The sequence below is a fragment of the Sparus aurata genome, chromosome 22 (genome assembly GCF_900880675.1).
Source record: "Sparus aurata chromosome 22, fSpaAur1.1, whole genome shotgun sequence".
NCBI classification, from domain to species: domain Eukaryota; kingdom Metazoa; phylum Chordata; class Actinopteri; order Spariformes; family Sparidae; genus Sparus; species Sparus aurata.
In genome coordinates this window covers 20,972,706-20,995,842 of record NC_044208.1, presented here as the reverse complement: position 1 = coordinate 20,995,842, position 23,137 = coordinate 20,972,706, and the positions used below count along the sequence as shown (strand labels likewise).

General features: G+C 43.8%; 1 protein-coding gene across 5 annotated transcripts; it reads left to right on the top strand.

Moving 5' to 3' along the window:
- The first annotated feature begins 80 nt into the window (after positions 1-80).
- Positions 81-22,900, top strand: flvcr2b (FLVCR choline and putative heme transporter 2b). Of its 5 annotated transcripts, none has more exons than XM_030405278.1 (11): positions 81-1,386; positions 5,007-5,148; positions 8,340-8,480; positions 9,682-9,749; positions 11,396-11,499; positions 12,711-12,821; positions 14,065-14,170; positions 16,112-16,223; positions 18,515-18,570; positions 20,489-20,648; positions 22,282-22,900. In XM_030405278.1, the coding sequence occupies exons 1-10, from the start codon at positions 787-789 to the stop codon at positions 20,567-20,569; spliced, it is 1,521 nt and encodes a 506-aa protein (XP_030261138.1). In that variant the 5' UTR covers positions 81-786; the 3' UTR covers positions 20,570-20,648; positions 22,282-22,900. The 5 variants fall into 5 exon arrangements, with proteins under 5 accessions (XP_030261138.1, XP_030261140.1, XP_030261139.1 ...); XM_030405276.1 differs by lacking the exon at positions 81-1,386 and adding an exon at positions 3,752-4,596; XM_030405279.1 differs by lacking the exons at positions 81-1,386; positions 22,282-22,900 and adding an exon at positions 3,749-4,596 and having other exon boundaries at positions 20,369-20,499.
- The last annotated feature ends 237 nt before the right edge of the window (positions 22,901-23,137 follow it).

Genomic DNA, 23,137 nt, shown 5'->3' with positions numbered 1-23,137 from the left:
GAATCATTCATAGCCCGGCGGCTTGTGTGTGTGTGTGTGTGTGTGTATGGGTATGAATTAACTTTTCGTCCTTGAACGCAACTGAGGCGTTCAAGTCGAGTCAAGTCATGCAAACTTCGTGCAAACACTCATTAGAATCAGGCCTGAGGGCAGACAGCTCATCTGATACACGCTATTTTTAGGCCATTTGTAATCAAGAAGTCATGAGGAGGACTTTTTACTGGCTTTGTTTTTTAAAGGAGGGGACATCGCAGACACTTTTTTAAAGACGTTTCCCAACTCCAGCACTGTGAGATATCTTCGCGGTACAGGCTGGTAAAGATAACACAAAAGAGCCGTGAGTGAAACTCCGCCCTTGTGCCCTCAGTTCTCCTGACCGACGCGATTCAAGATCCCCGAAGCGGTCTTTTTTTTTTTTTCCGGTCCGGGCTGGAGGGTCACAGCAGGCGCTCCTACACGTGTAAACACTCGGGGACAGCTCGTTCAGAAAGAAAGGCTCATATTCATTCATGAATTTGTCTGTAACTTATGTAAGCGTCGGGCGAAAGTTCGGCTCCTGAACTAACTTCAGGGGGAGGAAATGAGTGTACGGACGCGCTCGAACCGGGATTTTTGACAGAGCGCCGCCTGACAGATCACCAGACTTGACAACATAGGCTCAGATCGAACTTCTGCTTTCTTTTTGTTCCCGCTGGAAACATGACGTCGTAGGCTCCTTCAGCCCGCTTTCAGTTCAGTTCGCACGGTAGCTGAGTGAACTCTTATGTGTGTACTCGGGAGGTTAACATGAGCGAGAAACGAGCGCTAGAGGACACGAACGCAAACGTGGATCCAACCAGGGTGCTGACGGCGGGTGACAGTGACAGCCATGCGAAACTGGAGGCGGGAGACGCGGAGCAGCGAGCCGCCGAGCAGAGCCAGCTGGACGGTGATGACGCGCCGCCGCCGACCCGCCTGTACAAGCGGCGCTGGCTGTTCGTCCTCCTCTTCAGCTCCTACTCGCTCTGCAACTCGTACCAATGGATACAGTACGGCATCATCAGCAACATCTTCATGAAGTTCTACAGCGTGGACGCCTTCACCATAGACTGGATGTCCATGATCTACATGCTGACGTACATCCCCTTCATCTTCCCGGTGGCCTGGCTGCTGGAGAAGAAGGGGCTCCGGGTCATCGCGCTGGTGGCCACCGCGCTCAACTGTGCCGGGACGTGGATCAAGGTGGCCAGCGCCAGACCCGACCTGTTCGGCGTCACCTTCCTGGGGCAGTTCTCCTGCTCGCTCGCGCAGGTGTTCATCCTCGGGATGCCGTCGAGGATCGCGTCGGTGTGGTTCGGCTCGGAGGAGGTGTCCACCGCCTGCTCCATCGGCGTCTTCGGGAATCAGGTATGTCTTGAGGCACGGATTGCCCCATAGTCAGTAATTGGGCCAATCCTGTCAGCCCTGCAGCTACTTGATCACCGATTGAAACGGTTAGTTACGTGACTAACCATCGATCGCTTGGTCCTCCCCACGTCTTTTGGGCACGTGTGCGTAATTACGCACCTTCTAGCAACCACAGAGCCTTCAAACCACAACTGCACCCTCAAGCCTCAACAGTGCCTGCTGAGGATGAATGAAAGCATGCGAGACATACATTTCCAAATCGCATCAACAAGCTCTATTTAACTAAATCTGTATGTAACCTCTCTTAAAGTTATTGTAGCTCATTGCAAATCGTGATGAAGACAAAACAGTTCATGATCATGTCAGATGCATCTGAAACCAGCAAAGAACCAAGTCTCTAGACACTGACTTGTCATTCATCAAAAAGAAACAACAACAAAACACGAATAAACTGTCAAATTGTGTGTAAATCACTGATGATACAGTGAGAGTTAAAAGGCAGCACATGGACAATTTAAGAATTGATTACAGATGAGTCTGTCCGGAGAAGAATGAGCAAAGATGTCTGTGCCCTCTGATGAGGTTTAGGAGCCCTCGGGTCCTCGGATCTGTGCCACAGATGTTGGTCCTAGTCCGGGGAAAACCTAAACGAGAAAATCGCAGCATTTTAGAAGAGGGAGCGTGTCTGACACGTCTTCAGGTACTGGTGCATTGTGTGTCCAGAATTCAGTCCAAAAGCAAACCAGTAGCGCGCAAACCGTATTCAGAGGCACATTGTGTTCCTCTCACTACATTTCATTCAAAGATTTCTTGGTTAGACCAGAGATGAGAGCACTGCAGTGATCAGACATACATCAAGTGAGCATTTCATCAGAAACAGAAATGAATGGCTGTGACTTGTGATGGTCACTTCACACAAACGTCACACCCAGTCCTTCACACACACAATGCTCTTTTTTTACTCTTAAGAAAATGCATCCACACACGACAGCAGCTGCGAGTGCGATGCTGCTGCTTTTAAAAAAAAAAAAAAAACCTCTCGAACAGGAGTGCAGAGATCAGCCTGGCAGCCACTGTTTGTTTAGACTCATCAGATTTAACACTTTCATTTTCGGGAACAAACAACACTTGAGTCAAGGTACAGTACAACGACTCCCAGTAAATGTCAGGGAAAAAGTCATCACTCAGCGCCCGAGAATGTTCGCTTGAGTAATCCAGAGCACGAGCTGGGCTTGTGGATCCGAGTAAGTAGGAACAAACATTTGATAATCGACTGCAACGGATGTCCCTTATCTCTGATCGTGATGGCTCAATTTGGTTGTCAGGGTTTATTTTATTGCACGCAATCTGCCGTCATATCACACCCTTTAATGGCCCACAAGAAGCAATATAAATCTGAGCATGACATTCTTCCAACACGTCACATTCCAGCCTGTATTGCTTTATTTCCTCTTATTTACAGGGTCTTAAGTGGTTTGAACAGCAGTTAATTTCCGGCACGGCCCTATTTTATGTTCTTAGGCCGATTCCTTTCTGCGGCAGCCAGGGTGCAAGTCCAACCTGGGCCCTCTGCTGCATGTCATCCCAGCTCTCTCCCTGCTGTCCTGTCAGCGTTCGCCTATCACTTTCAACAAAATAAAGGCATGAATAGCCCTAAAAAAGTTTTTAAAGTAATATTTTCCTAACAGCATGCACACTTGGCTCAGGACGATATTAGATATTATCTAATATTTACAGTCATATGCGATATTTTTCACAATATCAAATGTCAGCTGTTAAGCCACCTTCACGCATCGCTTTAACGTACAGAGACGACGGACTTCTTAGAAGAACGTCAGCTCACCAATGTGGTGATTTTTGAAATGATTCCTTTCACTGTCAATCAATCACGATGCTTCTTTTGTCCAACCAACCGTCTAAAACCCAAAGACGCTTCATTTATTATCATAAAGTCCAGAGAAAAGCAGTGAATCCAAACATGTCGTACCATGGAACCAGCAACTGTTTGACACGTTCCCTTGAAAACTGATCAAGATTACTCAATTAACAAAAGAGTTTTTCTCTATCTATAATTAGTAATCTATGTAATTGGAGGTAAAGAGTATTCTGGGTATTATCCCCAACAGTCCAGGTATCCTTCGGTGATCAGTAACAAAGACTTCAAAAGTTTAGCCTTTGGCAGAAACCCAAAAATTCTCCTCAAGTTCAAATGAGTGAACCTTCACATGAACTTTCAACAGAGAAGCATTTTGATTCTCACACTTTAACTACAGAGATAATACAGGGTCTGAGAGATAGTGGGAGTGGTTTGGGCAGGATTGGAAGATGGCTTATATTAACATCACATGACAGGACTGGAGATACGTGCAGCGAGTTGTCAATGGGCTCCAGTATCTCCAGCTGCGCTCGCTCTCCGGCTTCTCTGAGAAAACGCACCTCTCCGCAACGGGCAGTTTGCACTGAGGACAGAAAGCTGTTTAAGGACACAGGCTCTGAGATTTCAAGACCTCTCACCTCCCACGTTCCAGGGGCCTCGCTTCAGGAGAGTTTTAAAGAAAAATGCCACAAAACAAAAAGCTGAAGGGCAACCATGAAAATTCTGAGCCCGGTGGTGAAGGGTGGCCGTGGTCCAAGGCTGCACAAAACCTCGCTCCGAGCCTCGCTTCGCCTCAGTGGAGTCCAGGACCTTTGGGCAGAGCCATCTCCATTGGCTCGCGGTTAGATACTGACCCTTCACAAAGTGACCGTTCAGAGCTGGTCCCCAATGCCAAGACCAAACTCTACCACCGTCGCTGGATCATGCTGTTCCTTTTCAGCGCCGTCTCAGCCAGCAACTCCTTCATGTGGCTTCAGTATGGTATCATTAGCAACATATTCATGCGCTTCTACGACATCGACTCTCTGGCCATCGACTGGCTGTCCATGATCTACCTGCTCACGTACGTCCCGCTCATTCTGCCCGTCCTGTGGCTCCTGGACAACAGGGGGATCCGGGATGTTGTCCTCGTTGGCGCGGCCTTCAACTGCATTGGTGCTTGGATAAAAATTGGAAGCGCCGATCCCAATATGTTCCCAATCACCTTTTTTGGCCAGTTTGTGTGCTCGGTGGCCACAGTGTTTGTCCTCGGCATTCCTTCTTACCTCGCCTCAGTGTGGTTTGGGGAGAAAGAAGTTTCCACAGCTTGTTCCATAGGAGTTCTGGGAAACCAGGTTCGTCTGAATACCTAATTAACAGCCCTTTTTAAATATCTTCTCCTGCCGCAGGGTCCATTTAGCGAGGCTGTCTGACAGCTGTTTGTAGATTATGCAGGGCTGCACTGGATGCCAGAATTGCATAAGACTTCTAGTGTCCTGGTGCGAGAGTCCTGAGGAAATTGTGTTAACTGTTTGCTGAGACGTCCTTGTCACACTTTGTCTGTCCAGCTGTCTGAACATGAAGCACTCTTTCCCAATTCTGCTGTAATGGATGCTGTTAAAACAGCTTAATAAGGCAACCGGAATTGGTAATAAGAGTCTTACATGGTTGTCTCGTGGTATGTTTCATTGTCCTGCACATGCAAGTTTCAGGTGAAACTTGCATGTTCTTTAATTCTGTTCTCCATGTGTTCATTGTCTTGTAGCTGGGGATTGCCATCGGGTTCCTTGTGCCTCCTATCCTGGTGCCTAACGTGGAGGACATGGACGAGCTGGCTCACCACATCCAAGTCATGTTCTACATCACAGCGGGCGTGGCCACCTTACTCTTCATCCTCGTCGTCTTTGGTAAGATTTGTCTGGTAGCAGTGATGATGTCCAGTGGAAATAGTTAAAGTTACGTAAATACAATCTCAAATGGATTAGTCAAGGTACCCCAGGACCTTGTTTTGGGAGTAACAGAGTGATGTCTTTCTTTGTGTTCAAGTGGCGGGAGTGTTGTCATCTTCTGCAGATAAAACCGAAACTCTCTGCATGGGTAGACACTATGAATGTGTTTTTTATTTTGCACTTTCGACAGTTTTTTAAATTTACATAAAATGTAGATGAACTAGAACTGATTAAAACTGATTCTGCTGAACCGCGTAACCCCAGATTTTTTTGTGAATGGATAAAGAGGTGTGGTGGTAAATGAAGCACTGAATGTGTCATCACCTCCGTCTCTAAACTCCTCTACTTACCATAATTTTCTACTCTCCCTCAAACATTGACTCCTTGATGTGAATTATCTCGACCTTTTACCCTCAGGCCGGTGGGAATGTTTTTATTCAGATGATCTACCTGAGGACGGTTTTACTGTACAGCAGCTTTCAACTCTGACAAGAAGTCACCATTCAGTGGACGGGAAAAGTGCTGACCTGCAGGTTTTGACCAACACAAAACCCTCCCTGGAGGGGGACGCTGACAAAAAAGATACTGTTGTGGTGCAAGTTAGCTGGGGAGAAAATGTCACGTGAAATGGGCACAGATGTGCTTCAGTGTGCTACTTTGTTAAGTATGAGTAAAGGTGATTTAGAAATGTAAGGACTGTGATCACACAAGGACTAAAGATTTCCCCACAGAAGGAAGTTGCGTGACTTGACTAGTTTCGCAGGATGTGAGTTGTCAGGAAAAAATGCTTGGCTGCATTCTGATTTATTTCAGCTACACGCACATTTTGGCCCTCTTTGTCTCTTTCCTGCTGTTCCCTTATATATAATCTGAAAATTATGTTTAATTAGCAACTTAAATTTAGCAATTTTGTCCATTTTCAATTGTTTATTTTCATTGTGGAGAAACTGGAATCATATGCCGCGTCGTTCCGAGGGAAGGGTTAGTTACGGGAGTGGTTAGTCAGCATACAGTAACAATTATCTAGGTATGTGGTACTCCTCTGTAGAGAATATGGGGCTGAGTAGTCGTCAGAGAGGAGGAACAAGTTGGATGAAAAAGCTGTTGTCCTGTCAGGGCAGGGGGAGGGCGAGGGCGCTCGTAAGCGTTGTGCATTCAGGGACACAAAAGGATGCTTGTGAAGGCATTCCATAGTAGCACCAAGTGTAACATTCAGACCGACTGTCTGTCAGTGCCGATAGTATTTGGACCATAGTCTCCCTATTGTAAATGAAGCACCTTGAAATGCAGAGTTCAGCTCATTCTCTGCTCACATGACCAGTGGGACAGTATTAGCATTTTGGAATCTGACGTTGAACATTTGATTAGAGAACACAAGTCAGCTGTATTGAAGCTTTTTCTGATTTCATCCTTGAAAATAATCTTTTGACATTTTTTATTAATCCTCTTCTGGGAGAACCGTCCCTCATGTTGGAAATCAATGATTTATTTAAGGCACTAGTGCACTTGAAAGATAAATTAACTAGATTTAAACTAGATTCTGAATTTTACCCACATCCGGAGACTTATTACTTCCAGACTCTTCTCTGCTTTCGGCCATGTGATGGAAGGTACTGGGCGAGGGACGTGACTTATGCTGCTCTTGGTTACTCCAGCGGGTTGATTCACGGCAGTTGGCAGCAGCGGTTCCATGATATGACACATATAATCACACATATAGCACACCCTCACACATACATGCAAGACGCCATGTGTGAGGGTTCTCCTGCTGGCCGGGCCATCTGTAGCCCTGCAACAGGCCTGTGAGTCAGCAGGGCAGACAAAGTCCCAGGATCCAGGGATTTGCATAAACTGTGTGCAAAGGGAGGTGAGAGAAGAAGTTTGGCTGCCGCTTCCCTTCTAAACAAATTGTCAGCCAGAGTTCACCACAGAGAAAGTCCGCATTAAGACCCGACATGAGTGGATGTGGTTGACTGAATGAGGGGAATCCCTGAAGGTGTTCAAGTAAAATTAGCATGCGGGCACAGTTTTACAAGTTGTCCGTCTCAGCGCACTTTGTTTCATTTTGTAAAATGTAAAATGCAGCTGAGATCATTTTAACTTCAGTCCCTTCTCAGCCTGTGTTTTCTGAGGAGCCGGAAAACAAAGAACAGGTTGGTATCAGAGGACCAGTGACGACTTGTTACTGGACACAAACCCTCAGGTCAGATCTGTTGGCTCAGCTCCAAGAGCCACAAAGAAAAAACATCTGCCTTTCCCCATGAGGCCTGAGGGCTCATGCTCTCACCTAGGAGGAAGACCAACCTGAACAGGTCTTCCAACTCTGGGTTAAAGACCAGCTGACTGCCCCCGTGAGCAGGTTATCTACTGTACATCATGTTTTGTGTGTACAGCATACTGTGCATGTGTGGACCTGTCCGACTGTGTGTGCCCCATTCGGCATGAAATCTCTGAAGCTCCTCAGGATAATACGGCTGACAATCAGGCAGCATTTAGGCAATCCTTATTGTAAGGGTCGCAAATTCAAATGGTTTTGTGAACAAGCAGAACAAATACGTTTTCTATTGCGTCGCGTGCGGCCCACGACAGTGCTGGTTATTAAAGAAGTCATATTGTGCTAATTTTCTGGTTCATACTTTAATTTAGGGGTCCTATTAAAATAGCTTTACATACTTTAATTTTCAAAAAAACGTGTTATATTTATCAGATTGTGCATTGCTGCAGCACCCTTTTTCACACCTTGTCTTGAACGCTTCGTTTTAGCTACGGCATGAGAACTCGCGCCTCTGTTCAACCTTTGGCGAGAGTTGCACGTGCACATTACTTAGCAGGCAGGATGTAGCCAGTCAGAGGCAGAGTAGGTCCGGTCATGCCGAGCGAGGTAGTGTGATCCAAAATAACACAGTTACAGCTGGTAACCATGGCTGCGGAACAGCCAAAACTTCTTTCTTGGTATAAAAGTAAATTTGACATGGACGTGTTATTGGTTTTAAAACTTTGGCGTGTATGTTTTTGAACATTATAAGCACTTTGAAAAGTGTGGTCATGTTCCCTGTTCGCCTGTACAATGGCTGTCAATCATTTCCTCACCTGGAGTTTGTTCGATATTTGTGTTTGTTTGTATTGATTGTGGTCTCTCCGTCTGTCAGTCTTCCAGGAGCGTCCTGAACTTCCCCCGACTCAGGCCCAGGCCACGGCTCGTAGCATCCCACCAGAGCAGTACTCCTACACAGCCTCCATCCTCAGGCTGCTCCGCAACAGGGCCTTCATCCTCCTCATCATCACTTACGGTCGGTCAACAGAATTTTCCAAAGTACTTATGAATTAGACTGACCAAGGTCCTTCATCAGTTTTTAAATAGGATGGTGATGTAAAAATGTAAAGGCAGCTTGAAAAAGTGGGGAAAGTGACCTTAGTTGATTTTTTAAGTTTTAATCATTACTTTGACAGTACAACTCTTTATCATATTCAGATATTTTCCAACACATTACCAGTCAGTGATCCTCCTGGATAATATCTGTTATATTATCATCAATTGTTGAAGATTGTCCCAAGAAAGCCTCATCACAATCTCTTTAAAGGTCGATCTCGCTGTTGAATCTCATAAAAATGCACACTAGTCTTTAGTTATTTAAAAGCTCACAGTTTTTTTTCCTGCTGGAGTTCAAAGTTTGTCTGCGGTCTGACAATGTTTAACAAATGGGTCTGATTATGGAATGGAGGCCGCAGGGGGAGATTGAGATCTTTGCAGTTGGGCAAATTTTTCTAATGTCACAGCAACAATGTCAAACAGCTGTGAGCAGTTTAGGGAAACACTTGCACCTTGCTCGACCTCACCGTGTCCCTTCATGTGACTCAATTTGTGCGACTATTATTAGTATGTGTGTGTGTCACTCTGTCCCTCTGTCTTTATGTACATGATCTTTGGGTTGGCAGATAAGCACGCAGGGTTCACTGGGTCTCAGATTTACCTGTGATCGTCAGCGCCACCTGTCGCTCTGAATGTCCTGTTATAGTCAAGGAACGGGATCATTTACACTTTACTATTTGCAAATATTCCATAACTGTTGTCACTCTCTTCCTTCCTGACTAGATTTTTTCTCTTAACCAGCTTCAGAAAGTGTTGTTTACAATCTTGAGAGTGATTTAAGAGTGTTTTTTGTTATGCAGACATGTACTCTTTCTATGTAGTTAATGTCTGAGTTATGACGTTATTTGAAACCTTTGTCCAAGTAAAAACAACTCGGAGCAGATGTTCTATCCTTTTATAGAAGTCTTTGGTTTCGGGATCTCTCTGTTTAGGAAACTGACGAGGTTCATTGACACAAGTGAAAACCAAAAACCCCTCTGACCGCTCCCGCTGCAATATTTTGAAGATTCGCTCGAGGAGGTCGGCTCAGTGCCTCCTTGACATTGCGAGAAGTTTCCTGAAAGATACTTTTTGTCCAGCTTGTTTGTGATTTGTGATTGACAATGTTTCTCAACTCACAGGCTTGAACGTGGGTTGTTTCTATGCCGTCGGCACCCTGCTGAACCGCATGATCATCGAGCATTACCCTGTAAGTTCTCCCTGCTGCGTCTCCATACAGATGTATGTGCATAAAGTGTAAAACTGTGTTTTGCTTTAGTGTATTTCCTCTTTTCCTCTGTATTGAACTCGAAGAGTATCTCTTACCCAAAACTCCCATAGTTTGATATTTCAGCGTTTGACAGGCTGCGTTCAGCTCTAGGGGTGTGCCAAAATATCCATACTACGATATATCGCGATATTTCGTCTTGAGGTACCTTATCGATAAACTGGTGCCAAATATCGATATTTAAAAATGTTAAAAAAAAAATATATATATATTTTTTTTTTCTTTGGCCCACCACCACCACCCCTCTTCGGAGGACAGCTTTATCTTTATTCAAACATAGGTATACAACCAAATAAAATTAAAAAAAATGGTTTCAGTAGCTCTGAAACCCACACACATAGATATTTAATGATAGTTGTAGTCAGTGTGTGTGTTAAGAAGAGTCACTGTGCAATATACTCTTTGTTTACTTGGCTGTCATTCATGTGAAATTGATTGACAATGTTTTGTAATTCCTGTGAAATGGATTCAGTGCAGTCAATAAATTCTGAATTTCTTCAGTGACACAGATATCGTGATGTATCGTGGATGAAATTCCTTGCAATATATCGATTATCGCAGAATCGCTGTATCGTGATATTATTGTTATTGTGGGCAAAATATCGTGATAGTATCGTATCGCGAGGTACCTGGTGATACCCAGTCCTATTCAGCTCGTGTATTTCGTATAGCATTTACACCCATCAGCTTCACATATTGGCACGTACAATATGTGATATGCGTGAAATAATTCTATTATGTCTAGACGTCTATGTACTGTGTTGCAGAGATGTTTACTAGAATTGTCACGCGAACCAGCTAGCCACGCCCGTCCTATCTTGTTTACCACCTTATCCGATAGTCTGGTAAGTATATAGCCCACTATAGCGTTCAGCTGAGAGATGCATGCTCGCGGCATTTTATCTACATTTCACAATCCTATCTTTTATAGTCTAATGGGGGGAGCACATATCCTGTGTGTGTGTGTGCGCGTGTGTGTGTGTGTGTGTGTGTGTGTGTGTGTGTGTGTGTGTGTGGCAGCTACGATGTCGATATGACCGTCTGAAGGTCGATTTCAGGTCTGTTTTTGCAAAAAACCCCAGGATATGTGGATGATTCCTACATGTTGCACATTTTGATACCCTTAAAGGATCAACATCAGTGAACTGAGCTGTGGTAATAGATTAAGACTAAAAAATCCAGATTTCCCCGGACATAGAATTTATTCATTGCTAATTAAATGGGTTTTCTTTTCAATCTTGAGGTTCTGTTTTCTGTAGGAGGCGTTGTAGTGTACATAGTGACACGATTTCATACAGGACAAGACTGAAACTATGGGGGAGTGTGAAGTTTTGAAGTATCACTACAGGCTGCTGCTAAGATATGTGCAGAATTTTATGAAATAATATCCCTTCCTTGCTTTCCAGAGAAAGTATCGATGTGACAGCGCGTTGTTGTAGCAACTCGCTTCACCTCAACCTTCGTTGCCTTGAATGATGACTGCTCTCTCTAAAGCCGCCCTGCCTTTCCTTGGTATGTAAGGCCATAAGGTCACCAATCTAAGCCCTGTCTTCTTTGACCCCCTTCAGGGGGAAGAGGTGAATGCTGGGAGGATTGGCCTCACCATTGTCATTGCGGGGATGGTCGGCTCCCTCATCTGCGGCATTTGGTTGGACAAAACCAAAACCTACAAGTAAGTTGTCAGAGGGGGAGACAACCTTGACTCATTCATCAACATAAGACAGCAAAACGAGTCTCTTCATGTTCTGTTTATTGTCATTTGGCTCCACATCTCGCTGCAGCTCTTGTTTTGTGCCTATGTGTCGCCTGTTGGAGGCTCTGTGTCTGTTTGTCCAGGTGCAACATGGGGCTCAAGCACTGACCTCTTGTCCCTTCCTCGTGGGTTCCTCTGGCTGTGTAGTCAGAGCGGTGGCCACCCCTACGCAGGGGGTGGGGGGGATGTCACCCTCACAGACTTGTTCTGCAAATGGTGGAGTGCTTGTATGGAATTCATGCAGTCCCACCTGGCTTTGTTATCGACTGCAGACATGTTGATTACTCTCACCACACTCCGGTGGAAAAAAGTGATCCTGGATTGATGGTCTGTTACATTTATTCTGTTTTCTGACAGCCGGAGGAGTTAACCAGAAGAGACAAAATAATGAATTACTTGGCAAACAATACATGAGCTTAAAATATTATTATGTTTACACCAAAATTATTTCTCGCAAACATACCTTGTAGCCTCTTTCAACTGAAGCTGACCTCCTGTTATGCTTCTCTTCCAGTTCTTGTTAAGCTTTTATGTTTTGTATTTGTGTTAATGTTTAACCCATTTTTACAGGATAAACTGCTGGCTCCACAGGAAACAACACGATAAGAACAATATACAAATACAAAAACAAACTTGAGTTCATTATTATGAATCTTATACTGCATTTTTTATTAGAGCTGTATAAGATTCATTGATTTTACGTGATATAAAAATGCAGTTTATTAATTTACAGTACATTGATTTATTTTAACTCGTCAAAGTTTAATTAAAATGTCAGAAAGCAGTTTTAATTGGCTTTCATTTGCTGTGAGAAGAAGGAAATTATGTTTTTTGTGGCCGTCTCACGTGCTCTCTCCAAACATTGGCTATTATGTAGTGAATTAAAAAGATACCCTGTGCAGTTTCGTTGAAGCACTGTTTATATTTGCATTCAGTGTTGCTCCTTTTGTGAACGCTTGAGGTCTCACAAACATGTCAAATGCATCTCCTTCCTCAGAAAACACCTGCCGAGCTCCATTTTAAAAACGCTGAGGATCTTCATCCACATGACTTGAAAAATGCAGCGACGCTCTGAATTTCTCTCGTTGATGACGATTCTGGTGTCTTGTATTTCTCTCGTGTCGTTCCAGGCAGACGACACTGGCGGTCTACTTCATGTCTCTGGTGGGGATGATAGTCTACGCTGCTACACTCAGCCTTGGGCACCTCTGGGTGGTCTTCATCACCGCTGGAGCTCTCGGGTAATCTTGTCATTCATTCATTGTTTTGTTTTTTTTGTTTTGTTTTTTTTGGCGGGATAGATGTAAGGATTTAGTTATTTTTAGTGTTTTTGCTGATGTGTCTGATACTTGATTCGAACTACAGTTGATTTGTTCACCCAAGGAACAGAAAACGGAGGGAAAAAAAATAGTTTATAGGGCTCAATTTAGTGCAGAGTCGCCGAAAATACTCTCATTCCATCTGTAATGTCACATTTTAAGCTTTAACCATTTCTTATACAGTGGCCACATTTCTGTGAGAACATTCTATTGACATTTGCAGCCATGCTTGTGAAGCATTTCGCACATACGCCCCTGCAGTCAGACCTAAGGTACAGATTTGCCTTTGCACATATTTGAACTCAGTAAATGGGTTAACTTCTACAATGACCCCGAAGGCTTCACATGCGTTTTTCTTTCCTTTAAGCCCGATTCAGAAGTACTTGTACATCCAGTTTTAACCTTTATGTGGCTGGTGTGAAATCATTACACCTCTTCGGGGGCACAGATCGGTCCTCCAGATTGTGTTCGCCTGTCCTGTGAAGGCACACCTACATAGTATGCCATTCATGCACACGAGCATGCCAGACAGTGGACACGGCTCGTTCGACATGTGACTCATGCTCAGTTGTGAAACAGCACACAGAAAGCTTAATATTTTAATGGCACACAGCTCCACATTCCGCTCCACAATTTCTGGTATCCAACTGATCACGTTTTCTCCGCCTTGTACAAGGTTCTTAGAAAGATTTCTATTTCTTTATGTATCAGTAGCAAATCCCTAAACAGACTCCTGTTGGATTTTGAATATGTCGTGTGTAACAAAGAAAAAAGGAGATAACTGCTCTCTGCTCTTATCAAAGCGTGTTTATAGGCAGAGGAGCGAATGTGTCTGGAAATGCGTTCAGTTCTGACTCAGGTGTTTCGCTGCTGTTGCCATGCAGGAGCATCGTAACAGAGTTTCACTTGTCGTCACTTCAGTGGAAGGACGACGTGGTTTTGAAACTGGCTGTTCCTGTATATCACCAAGGTCATTTAGCCACAGACATGACCGTTTGTTTTATATCAAATAGGTACCAGGAAGCTTGTGGTTAAGTTATTAATGTTCATGTTTTTTCTTCCTGTGTGTGTGTGTGTGTGTGTGTGTGTGTGTGTGTGTGTGTGTGTGTGTGTGTGTGTGTGTGTGTGTGTGTGTGTGTGTGTGTGTGTGTGCGTGCGCCCCAAGATTCTTCATGACGGGCTACCTGCCGCTGGGCTTTGAGTTTGCGGTCGAGCTGACCTACCCTGAGTCAGAGGGAACCTCATCAGGACTCCTCAACTGTTCAGCACAGGTACATCTCATGCCTAGTCTACACTTAGACGGGTAATTTTGGAAAACGACACACCTGAAAAAGCACAGCAAGTGGCCTTTCACGTACGACGGGCGTGCGCGTGCTGTTGTAAGCAGAAAGCAGATTGCCTATTGTGGTCGGTTGCTAAGCTGCAGAAAATACAACGAACGAGGCTGAGAAAAAAAAACGTAACCACTCTCCGCTTGCTCTCTCTCTGCTCTTATCTTCTCGGGTAATTTGTCAGCAAAGCTTTGTAAGCAGCCGTTTTTTTATCTCTGTTTTCCATCTTTTCATTTTCAGTGTCCGTGCGTGTCTTTCTGAATACGATGTCAAACAATATGACATCGGCTATCTATCGCCAAATGAGGTAACACAATGAAGACTGAGTCCACTGCCCACTGATCAAAGCCCTTGCATTTGCTGTAATACCAAAGATGTACACTGGGGGTCGGGGGCGACTTTCCCGGGAAATATCACAAGCGCAGTTAGAGACGTGATCACCCGGCAGTGGTTGGTCGGCCAGAAAGAGCAGGTGGTTTGCGCAAGACTTAACAGTTTCGTTTGACCTGGTCTCTGCCAGCATTGACAGTCAACGCTTAACGTTACTGTTAACGCCCAACTGGCTGATGTCACACAGGCGACACTGGATCTCTGGGAAGCAGTGAGGTCCAAAAATACACCTGCATTAGCCGCTTAAACAGAATCTTTTGAATACTGCAATATCGTAAGAAATACTCCGAGCTTACTTTGTCAACGATTCTGCAAACACTGATAAACATTGTGTCTTCATCATCATTTCCCAAAATCTCTGATATAATCACTATAAAGGAGTGTTTCTGAATATGTCCACTCTGGTCAGGGTTTTCCAAAAAACTGTGTTATCAGTGACCAGAAGCGCCTTTTACGTGTGTACAAACGGCCAAAACGCGTACAAAAGGCCAAAACGCATACGAAAAGCTTTGTTTTAAGACACAGCCACGTACGTGTGGAGAGATCCTCGGTGGCCTGTCGATTCACTGACTACATAATCGTGTAGAAAAGCCCAGCATGTCAGGAAAGAAAGTAGGATGAGAACAAATATTGAGAATGGGTCATTCACCTTCTTTTACTCACTAGCGATGCAGGTGCACGTGTCGTAAAACAATACAGAGCTCAAACAGTAATGGTCTGGAGAATCAGTGAAATGTGGCAAAATGCAGCAGAAAGGCAGAGACGTAGTTTGTTCGTTTTAAGCTTAGAACGTGTTTCACCCAATTTGCATGCAAACTTCAAGCATGAGTCAAGACAAACACAATACTTGCAAGAGAGAAACCCTGCAAGACATTTTGAATTTCAGCAACATGGTGTCACTACTATTCACAATCTTTGTCTACAGTAAGCGTTGAGTACAAACAGATCCTTGGAGAGCCGGCTGCAGTTTGTGGCTCTGCCCGATTCCCTTGAATGCAGCATTTTCTGGCTGCGGGAAACGTATTATGATTAGGGATGCAATGGTGTGGGATTTCCACAGTACGATCACCATCTCGAAAACAGTCAAAGTCTTACATTATCACATAAATATTATTGTTATCATCAGCTACAATAACTCATAAAATAATAACAACAGAGGGTTTGTCTGGTTGAACAGATGCATCATATGAATATCCTAAAATATCATCTCCTGACAGACATGAAACTTTATTAACCTGAAATATATATATATTTTTTTAAGAACACTTATATGGTAGATTTCAATACCATTGTTAATTAAATGTACACGCTATGAGAACCTCCAGTGGCTGCAACCCTGCTTCTTACAGGCCTCAGCTGCCGAGTGATGGAAGTGAGGAGAAGCACAGTTGTTTTGCATTTTGTGTTGCTGTTGTTGTCGAGGCTGTTGTGCTCGTGGTTGCAAACCCACCAGCTTCATTCCTAACACTCCTGCATGTGCTGCATTCGCAGGTGTTTGGCATTATATTCACCATCTGCCAGGGGAAGATCATTGACAGATTCGGCACGCTGGCAGGAAACATCTTCCTGTGTGTCTTTCTTCTAATCGGCACAGTAATGACAGGTAGGACCCGAAACACGAGCAGCGTGGAGTCATATCGAGCTGCTCGTTTTATGTCACGCACGGCAATACACAAGAATCTCGCTTGTCACAGTTTCTGTTATGAGTTCATTCAACGTTCCTGTGGGAAAAATGTCGGATTCCAAGAATGGAGACGGCGGTTGGCTTGTAACCTCGAAGGACTGTTTTTTTCAGGTTTGATTGTTATGATTTCTGACACAATGACAAATGTGTTTTTGTCGTCGCGTGTGCTTATCAAAGAATTCAGCCGCCTCCTTCACAGGAAGCCATTTGATCCTGGGAAGCAGCTGAGGGTTCAGAGTTCTTAGAAAACCCTTTTTTTCTCATTTCCTTAAATTGTTCCTTTTAAAACTGTTGAATAGAAACAGAAGGCTGTGTGAAGTTTGTGGAAAGACAGTGTGCAACCGCAAACATTCTGTCCTCCTCACTCTGTAAAAGTTTCTCTGACAAACAAGCCGGGGAGGAGGGGGTAAACATTTTGTTGTCCATCGACTGAGTAATGGAAAATTTTTGCGGCAGGTAATGGACACACGGCCGAGCGCTGTGCACAGGAGCGGTCTGCTCTCCGGCGTTAAATGTGAAACTTCAAGCCACTTTAGGTCCATTTGCATGGCCCATTGGAGGGCTCATGAGCAATGTATAACTTTTTGGAAATGCTTGAGCCACTCGAGCGCTAAACTTTGTTGCATGCTAGGAAAACACTGCGAGACTGTCTAATGAGACTTTTTTCTGCTCATAAAGGTCACCAGACTGACTCACCGTCTCCTGTAACTCACTCAGCGTTTAGACGTATGAGTGGACTTCTTATCGTGGGCATCGCGCCCATTTTAGTAAAGGAAAATGAACAGCTCTTGTGAGAGAAAAAAACACAAGAGAGACTCCCGCTTCTACTGGTGCGTCACATACCGCAGAGTCCCTATGTGATGCTGCAGTCAAAACATGTGTGAGAAGCGTCTGCTCTCGGTTACAAAGGTTATCATTTGTTTTCTGGTGGCAACTGAGTTTAATGATTAAGTAAAAATCAAGCTGGGGCTCAGTGAGGATGGATGACTCGTGTTCCACTTACTGTATTTTCACAAGATTTGCATTCGTTGCCACACAGTCTTGGCAAATACTTTAAAAGGCGCATTATACTCAAAAAGAGCCGCAGCTGTGGCCGTGATGTGTCTGTGCACAGGAGCCATCTACTGGACAGTGTGAGAAATGACAGTTTTCCGTTCAGTAAGCAATGTGCTGTAAAGAACAATTCAGGGTGTGAGAGGAGGAAAGGAGAAAGGGGGAGTAATTGCCAAGTGTCGTAAAAGTATGTGAACCCCCACTCTGTTGTGTATATGTCAGTAACATTTGGAGGAGAACGTTCTGGACCTTCCCTCCATGCTGCATTTATTAAAGAGTTCTGATTCATCACGCCCAGCCTAAAACATCTTCGGAGAATTAGCAACTCTCTACCTCACAAAAGGAGAATTTCCATTACAACAGACACCTTTATTACATCATGTCAGTCGCCCACGCTCTTATTTCTCAATCTCTGGGTTCAGCTGGAATTGGTAACATATAACTTTAATATTTTATTTGGTACCTGAGAAACCTCTCTGATTCTGTTGCGATTCCCTTTATGAGCATACACGTTGGCAGAGGTAATGTTCAGATGGTTTGCACCTGCGTCATTTCTTAAGCATTTAATTCTAAAATTGTAAAATAAAAAATAAATAAATAAAAAAATAATCTTAAAATGCTGTGTGCCGCCTTCTTAACCCGGACCCAGTGTTCCCTTCATTATGATACCTTGATTATTCAAATAGACCTTGCAGCTGCAGAGATTCACTCTGTTAAGTCTCGAACCGAGACACAAAATGGAGGCCAGTTCTTGACAGGTTGGGGTAAATCCAGATTCGGAGAAACAGATTTTTCCCTTCAGCGGATCAACACGTGGAAGTTGTTTGCTGCAGACCCCAAACTGGAATCTTGACCTGGAACATTTTAAACTCAAACTGAAGCTGTTTTTGTTTTTCATGAATGATCTGGTGCTGCTTGTTTTGAGGTGTTTTAGTGTATTGTATTACAGTTTGTGTCTTACTTTGCTCTGTATGTATTTTCGCATATGTATTCGTTGTCGAGTCCGTGTCCGTCTCAGAGACTGAGCACGAGCATAATATGTCTCCTTTAAATAAATTAATCGAAATGAATCCACCTTTTCAATGTATTTACAGCAGTGGGTTGGACTCGAGAAGTTAGCGGCGGCACCATCTCATCCAGTCTTTGTTTCCCTGCAGGTTTGATAAAGTCCGACCTGCGGAGACAAAAGGCGAACCAGTTGGTAGAAGAAGCAGTAAGTGTCACAACTCCTATAAACGAGGTTAAGCTTGGATTGCTGGGCATGCAATGTAGCAGTGGGAGCAAATTGTGGCCTTTTTCACAGAGGACAATCTGACACGTCACAGCAGGAAGAAGCCCAAGCGTAAATAATTACATCCACATCGGCTGGCTTCCATTTAGAAGCTTCAGTTTCAGGGCTCTGTCACGGCTTACTCAGATTAATGAACAGAACAAATCCATTGTCAGTGTTATTTGTGACACATGTGTTTTCCTTCAATGACAAGGCAAAATGTCTGTTGTGAAAAAGGCCCATGTGTTATTTGTTTGTCATTAGTCAGTCCCATGTGCGACTTGTGCTGCTCCAGAAATAACTCGCTCTGCTCCCCATTGTGCCTATTTTTTGCTGTTGCCTCGAGTCGGCCCGCTTGTCTGCACCAGTTTTCCGTGTCATTGTCTTTAACCCGATGCTGCTGCTGCTCTGTCGCAGCTGCGCGTTTGCATGTATCTGCTCGCGCATGCTTGCGTGTTGAGAAATGTATGAACTCACAAATATCTCAGTAGCTAATTGGATTTGTCTGGATGTTGTCAACAGGAAGTCTTTTATTGTTGTGATTTCTTAAAGCATGCTGTCTTGTTTTCTGTCACAAGTTTTTTTTATTTCACTGCTGTATAACTTATCGTCCTTTGCTAGCAGGTTGCTTTGAGTTGGTTGCTTGAAAACAATGTCTGAAAAAGACACATTGAGCCGAATTGAAGGTGTAAAAAAACCAACAAACTTATGACACAAATGCAACCAAAGCAACACTGCTGCAAGGAGGCGACGTCTCTGTGGATAAGTGATTGATTATTGATGCCTGGGTGGGTCTCCAAGCTATGTGGTGAAGCTGCTAATGAACAAGAAAGCAACAGTCAGACGCCTCACATGTAACAGAAAAAAATTGGTTCACAAATTCACGTTCACGTTGGAGAGTTAGACGAGACAATCGATACCATTCTCACATCTGTCCGTTAGATATGATAAGCTTAGCTTAGCAGTAAGAATAAAAACGGGGGAGGGGGGGAAACTGGCTAACCCGAGTCATTCGAAGAGCACCAATGAACTCATTATAACTTGTTTTGCTAAATCTGCATAAATACTTGATGATAAAATATATAAATTCAGGTTTACATGCTAAGCTATATTTTAGCTGGGAGCTAAGCTAAGCTAACTGGCTCCTGGCAGCAGCTTTATGTTTAACTGACAGGCGTGAAAGTGGTTTTAAGCTGCCTTCAAATGGGGTCGTGTTTGTCGTGCTCACAAGAAGAGTTCACATGGATGAAAGCGCAAGTTGAATTCCGAATTCATAAGCATGTTCAGTAACATTTTCAGAAAGATGCCACGGAGGTTAATTTTAAGTCGATGGTATGGTTATATAAGCATGTCTGAGGAAAATGTTGATATTTCCAGTGGCCTCATCTCTTGTATTATGTTGCTAGATAAATAAAATAGCATGCTAAATTGTTAGCCTCTGTGGCTTCTAGAAGCGACCACCTGCTAAGGATACCGTGTGCTTACAAGACTCCCATGTCGTCACCACAAGCTCACGAGCTCCGTTTGAAGGCGGCATGATTCTCTTCTTCTGATTCTTCTGAGTTTGATGCGTCAAGTCTGCGCTGGAACGTAGCGTCTCCAGAAAACTAGCCATATGCTCGCACAAATTCAAAACTTAAAATACACAATTTAGATGCTCAAAGCCATTTACAGCACTGTGATATCAGTTATCGCGTCTAACTCTCCGAAATGAAATCTCTAAAAATCCTATTTCTTCCAGCCTAGAAATCCACGCTGGATTTAAAACACAACTATATGCATCGCAGCAGCCTCACCCCACACTGGAGACCCACGCCCCTATGAACACTGAATGAGAAGTGATCAGTAGCTGTTGTTTTAGGCGGCGAGGCGGAAGTTGGGTGAGGACTACGGAGCCACGGCGCTAATCTCCAAGGCGCAGACTCCCCCCTCTCAGGCCTGATCAAAAAAACACAAAAAACTTTCTGCTTCCACAAAAACAAATCTGCTCAAATCTTAGCGCGACACGCAGACGCACAAAGGTAGGAGCACTGAGCAATCAGCACACACTGCCAATCATCACCTACACCTGCTGCACACCCTTTTCCACCTGTCACTGTTCAAACTGCCTCTTCCTTTCTCTCTGACGTTCTCACCTGACGTGCATTTGACAATAACCATAAATGTTTCTGCCACAGGGCTATTACATCGCTGTCCGGTTTGATTTTAGAACCGCAGCGTATTATGTATTCATATACTGGTTTGTAATGTATCCGTATGCTACAAGCAGGAAGACGAGAAGACAGTTTGACGGGTGAAAGCGCAGGTGTAAATAATGACGTTAATATTGGCCGGATTGAATTTAGCTGCTCCGGTTTCGGGGTCCCTCGTGCTGACCGTGTTTCTGGGTAGAAAACAAACGTAAGTGGTCGAGAGCTAATGAGAAAAGTCATCGGAAATCGTGCTCGAAAGGGAAACCTCTCAGCTGGCTCCGAGTACAGGAATAGAAATTAGCTGCAGAGAGCCGGTCAAAGGTCACATTGTGTGAAGGCGGTGGATGGTTGGAAAGTGCATCACACGTTTTTAAGCTAGAAACAAATTTTACAGGTGCTGAGTCTCTTAACGATCCTATTTGGCTGCTAAATATGAGATTAAATCCTCAAAAAATCCTTAAAACACAGTGTGTAAAGAATGAAGCTGTGTCTTGTATATTTAGAGGAAACAGCAGGATTTTAATACGCGGTGATGTCACGATTTATCCAGAATGAGGGCAGCTGTGCTCTAATCTTGAGTACCGACTTTCTTAATTTTAGGGGCTAACGTTACTGACGGGAGGTGGGCTTCTGTCTCCTCGTTGGTACGGTTCTAAAAAAAACATTTGTCATTTATTTTCCTATGTGGAGCAGAGTTGCCCTTTCTCAGTGGAATATGTGTGCTAGCTAGCTGCCTGATGTCTTTTAAAGTTGGCATGTTTAAAGAAACGCCTTTAAACGTTAATTTAAGCGTGTCCAGCAAGTTGCTTGATTTTTATTTTTTTTTTATACTGAAAATGTCCATGACTAAGCTCTCGTGACACTGTGGCAACATGTTTCAATGTTTTACTCCCATTGAACAGTTTATTCTTAGAAACAAAATAGCACATATTTATATCTCAAGAAACAAGCAAATGAAATCTCCTCCCTCAGTCCTTCAGGGGATCAGAGTGTCCAGGAAGTCCGTCCAACACGCTTCTCTCTGGAGGAGGTTCACTCCTTCTCCGAGGCGTCCTCACTGCCTCGGTGCCCACATACTGAAGTTCACTCAAACTATGATTATGACTGTTGAAGTACCGAGCCACTCGAGATTTAACATCGGAGTTACGAATAGAGCACTTATGCTCACAGATTTGAGTGTTTTAGCTCACGTTTTGTTTTACCTCCGTATCACATGGACATTTTAAGGTGCACCACATATCCAGTGTTACATATCATCCACAAAATGAAAAATATGTATGATATATGTATGATAGTGAATGTGTAGAGAAAAACTTTTTTTGTTAACCTGTTTCAATTGCCCTAGTTGTGCTCGTGTTAGATTTCTTTGTGTCAGGTCAACGTTTCCTCTTTTAGGATGAAGCTCAACGGATCTGCAGCTCCTGCGTTACCGCTGAATTAACATGCCTGTTTTGATCGATAGGGACCTTCCGACAGCCCTGATGGAAGCCTGGCTGCACCGTCCTTCGTCGCTGAAGCCAGGCTTTAGACCCGCACACTAACATTAAAGCCTTGAAAGCGACACCATCAGGAAGTCTTCCTAGGAAGCGTTAGATGTACAGTGTTGTAATAAGTATTTATATAAAAAAAGAAAAGAAAAGCTGAGATTCTGAATGAAATCTGTTTTAATTCAAAATGTTGAGGTCGATGATTCACTGCTGAGAAATATTTTTGTATGTTTGTGTAAATGAAGTGCTCTCACTGAATCTGCAGGACAAGTCTGTGAAACGAAAGTTTTGTCCCTCGTCAGTAATTTTTAAAAAAAGTGTGCAGACGATTGTGTACAGCATACGTAGGTACATTTGTCATAATTAATTGACACTAATTTTGTTATCACATACGACAGTTAACCCGTGTAAATAAACCTGTTTTTATGAGTGATTGTTGTGGAGGTTTAAATAATTTATACAGCAGCATGTTAAAGGGTTTGTAATCCATGGCAGTCAGCAGTAAGCGATCGGATACTGATGACACACACTGGTGTAATGTTGTAACAGAGTATGTGTTATTTAACATGAAATAAACCTGTTTTGTAAAGTTTCTCTCCTTCACCTGGTGTCATGTTTTCACAGCACTGTGTACCTCACGCTGCAACAACTTGAGCGAAAGCCACAGATTATATCAAGCCGTAACCAAATCGGTCCAGATGCACAACACCCAAAACAAGACAGGGAATCAGAGACGTATCGCGCATCGTCGTGGCATCCTGACCGTGACGGTTTGTCGCTCCGTTATCGCAGAGCAGATTTGGCTGATTAACAGTTTCAGGCACGTTCGCT

Bases quoted from the DNA above. Each gene is read 5' to 3' on its own strand.
- flvcr2b (XM_030405276.1), top strand. From the start codon at position 3,946: ATGCCACAAAACAAAAAGCTGAAGGGCAACCATGAAAATTCTGAGCCC. The intron at 8,481-9,681 runs GTCGGTCAACAG...CTCAACTCACAG, and splicing joins CCTCCTCATCATCACTTACG to GCTTGAACGTGGGTTGTTTC. The intron at 18,571-20,488 runs GTAAGTGTCACA...CTGTTGTTTTAG, and splicing joins ACCAGTTGGTAGAAGAAGCA to GCGGCGAGGCGGAAGTTGGG.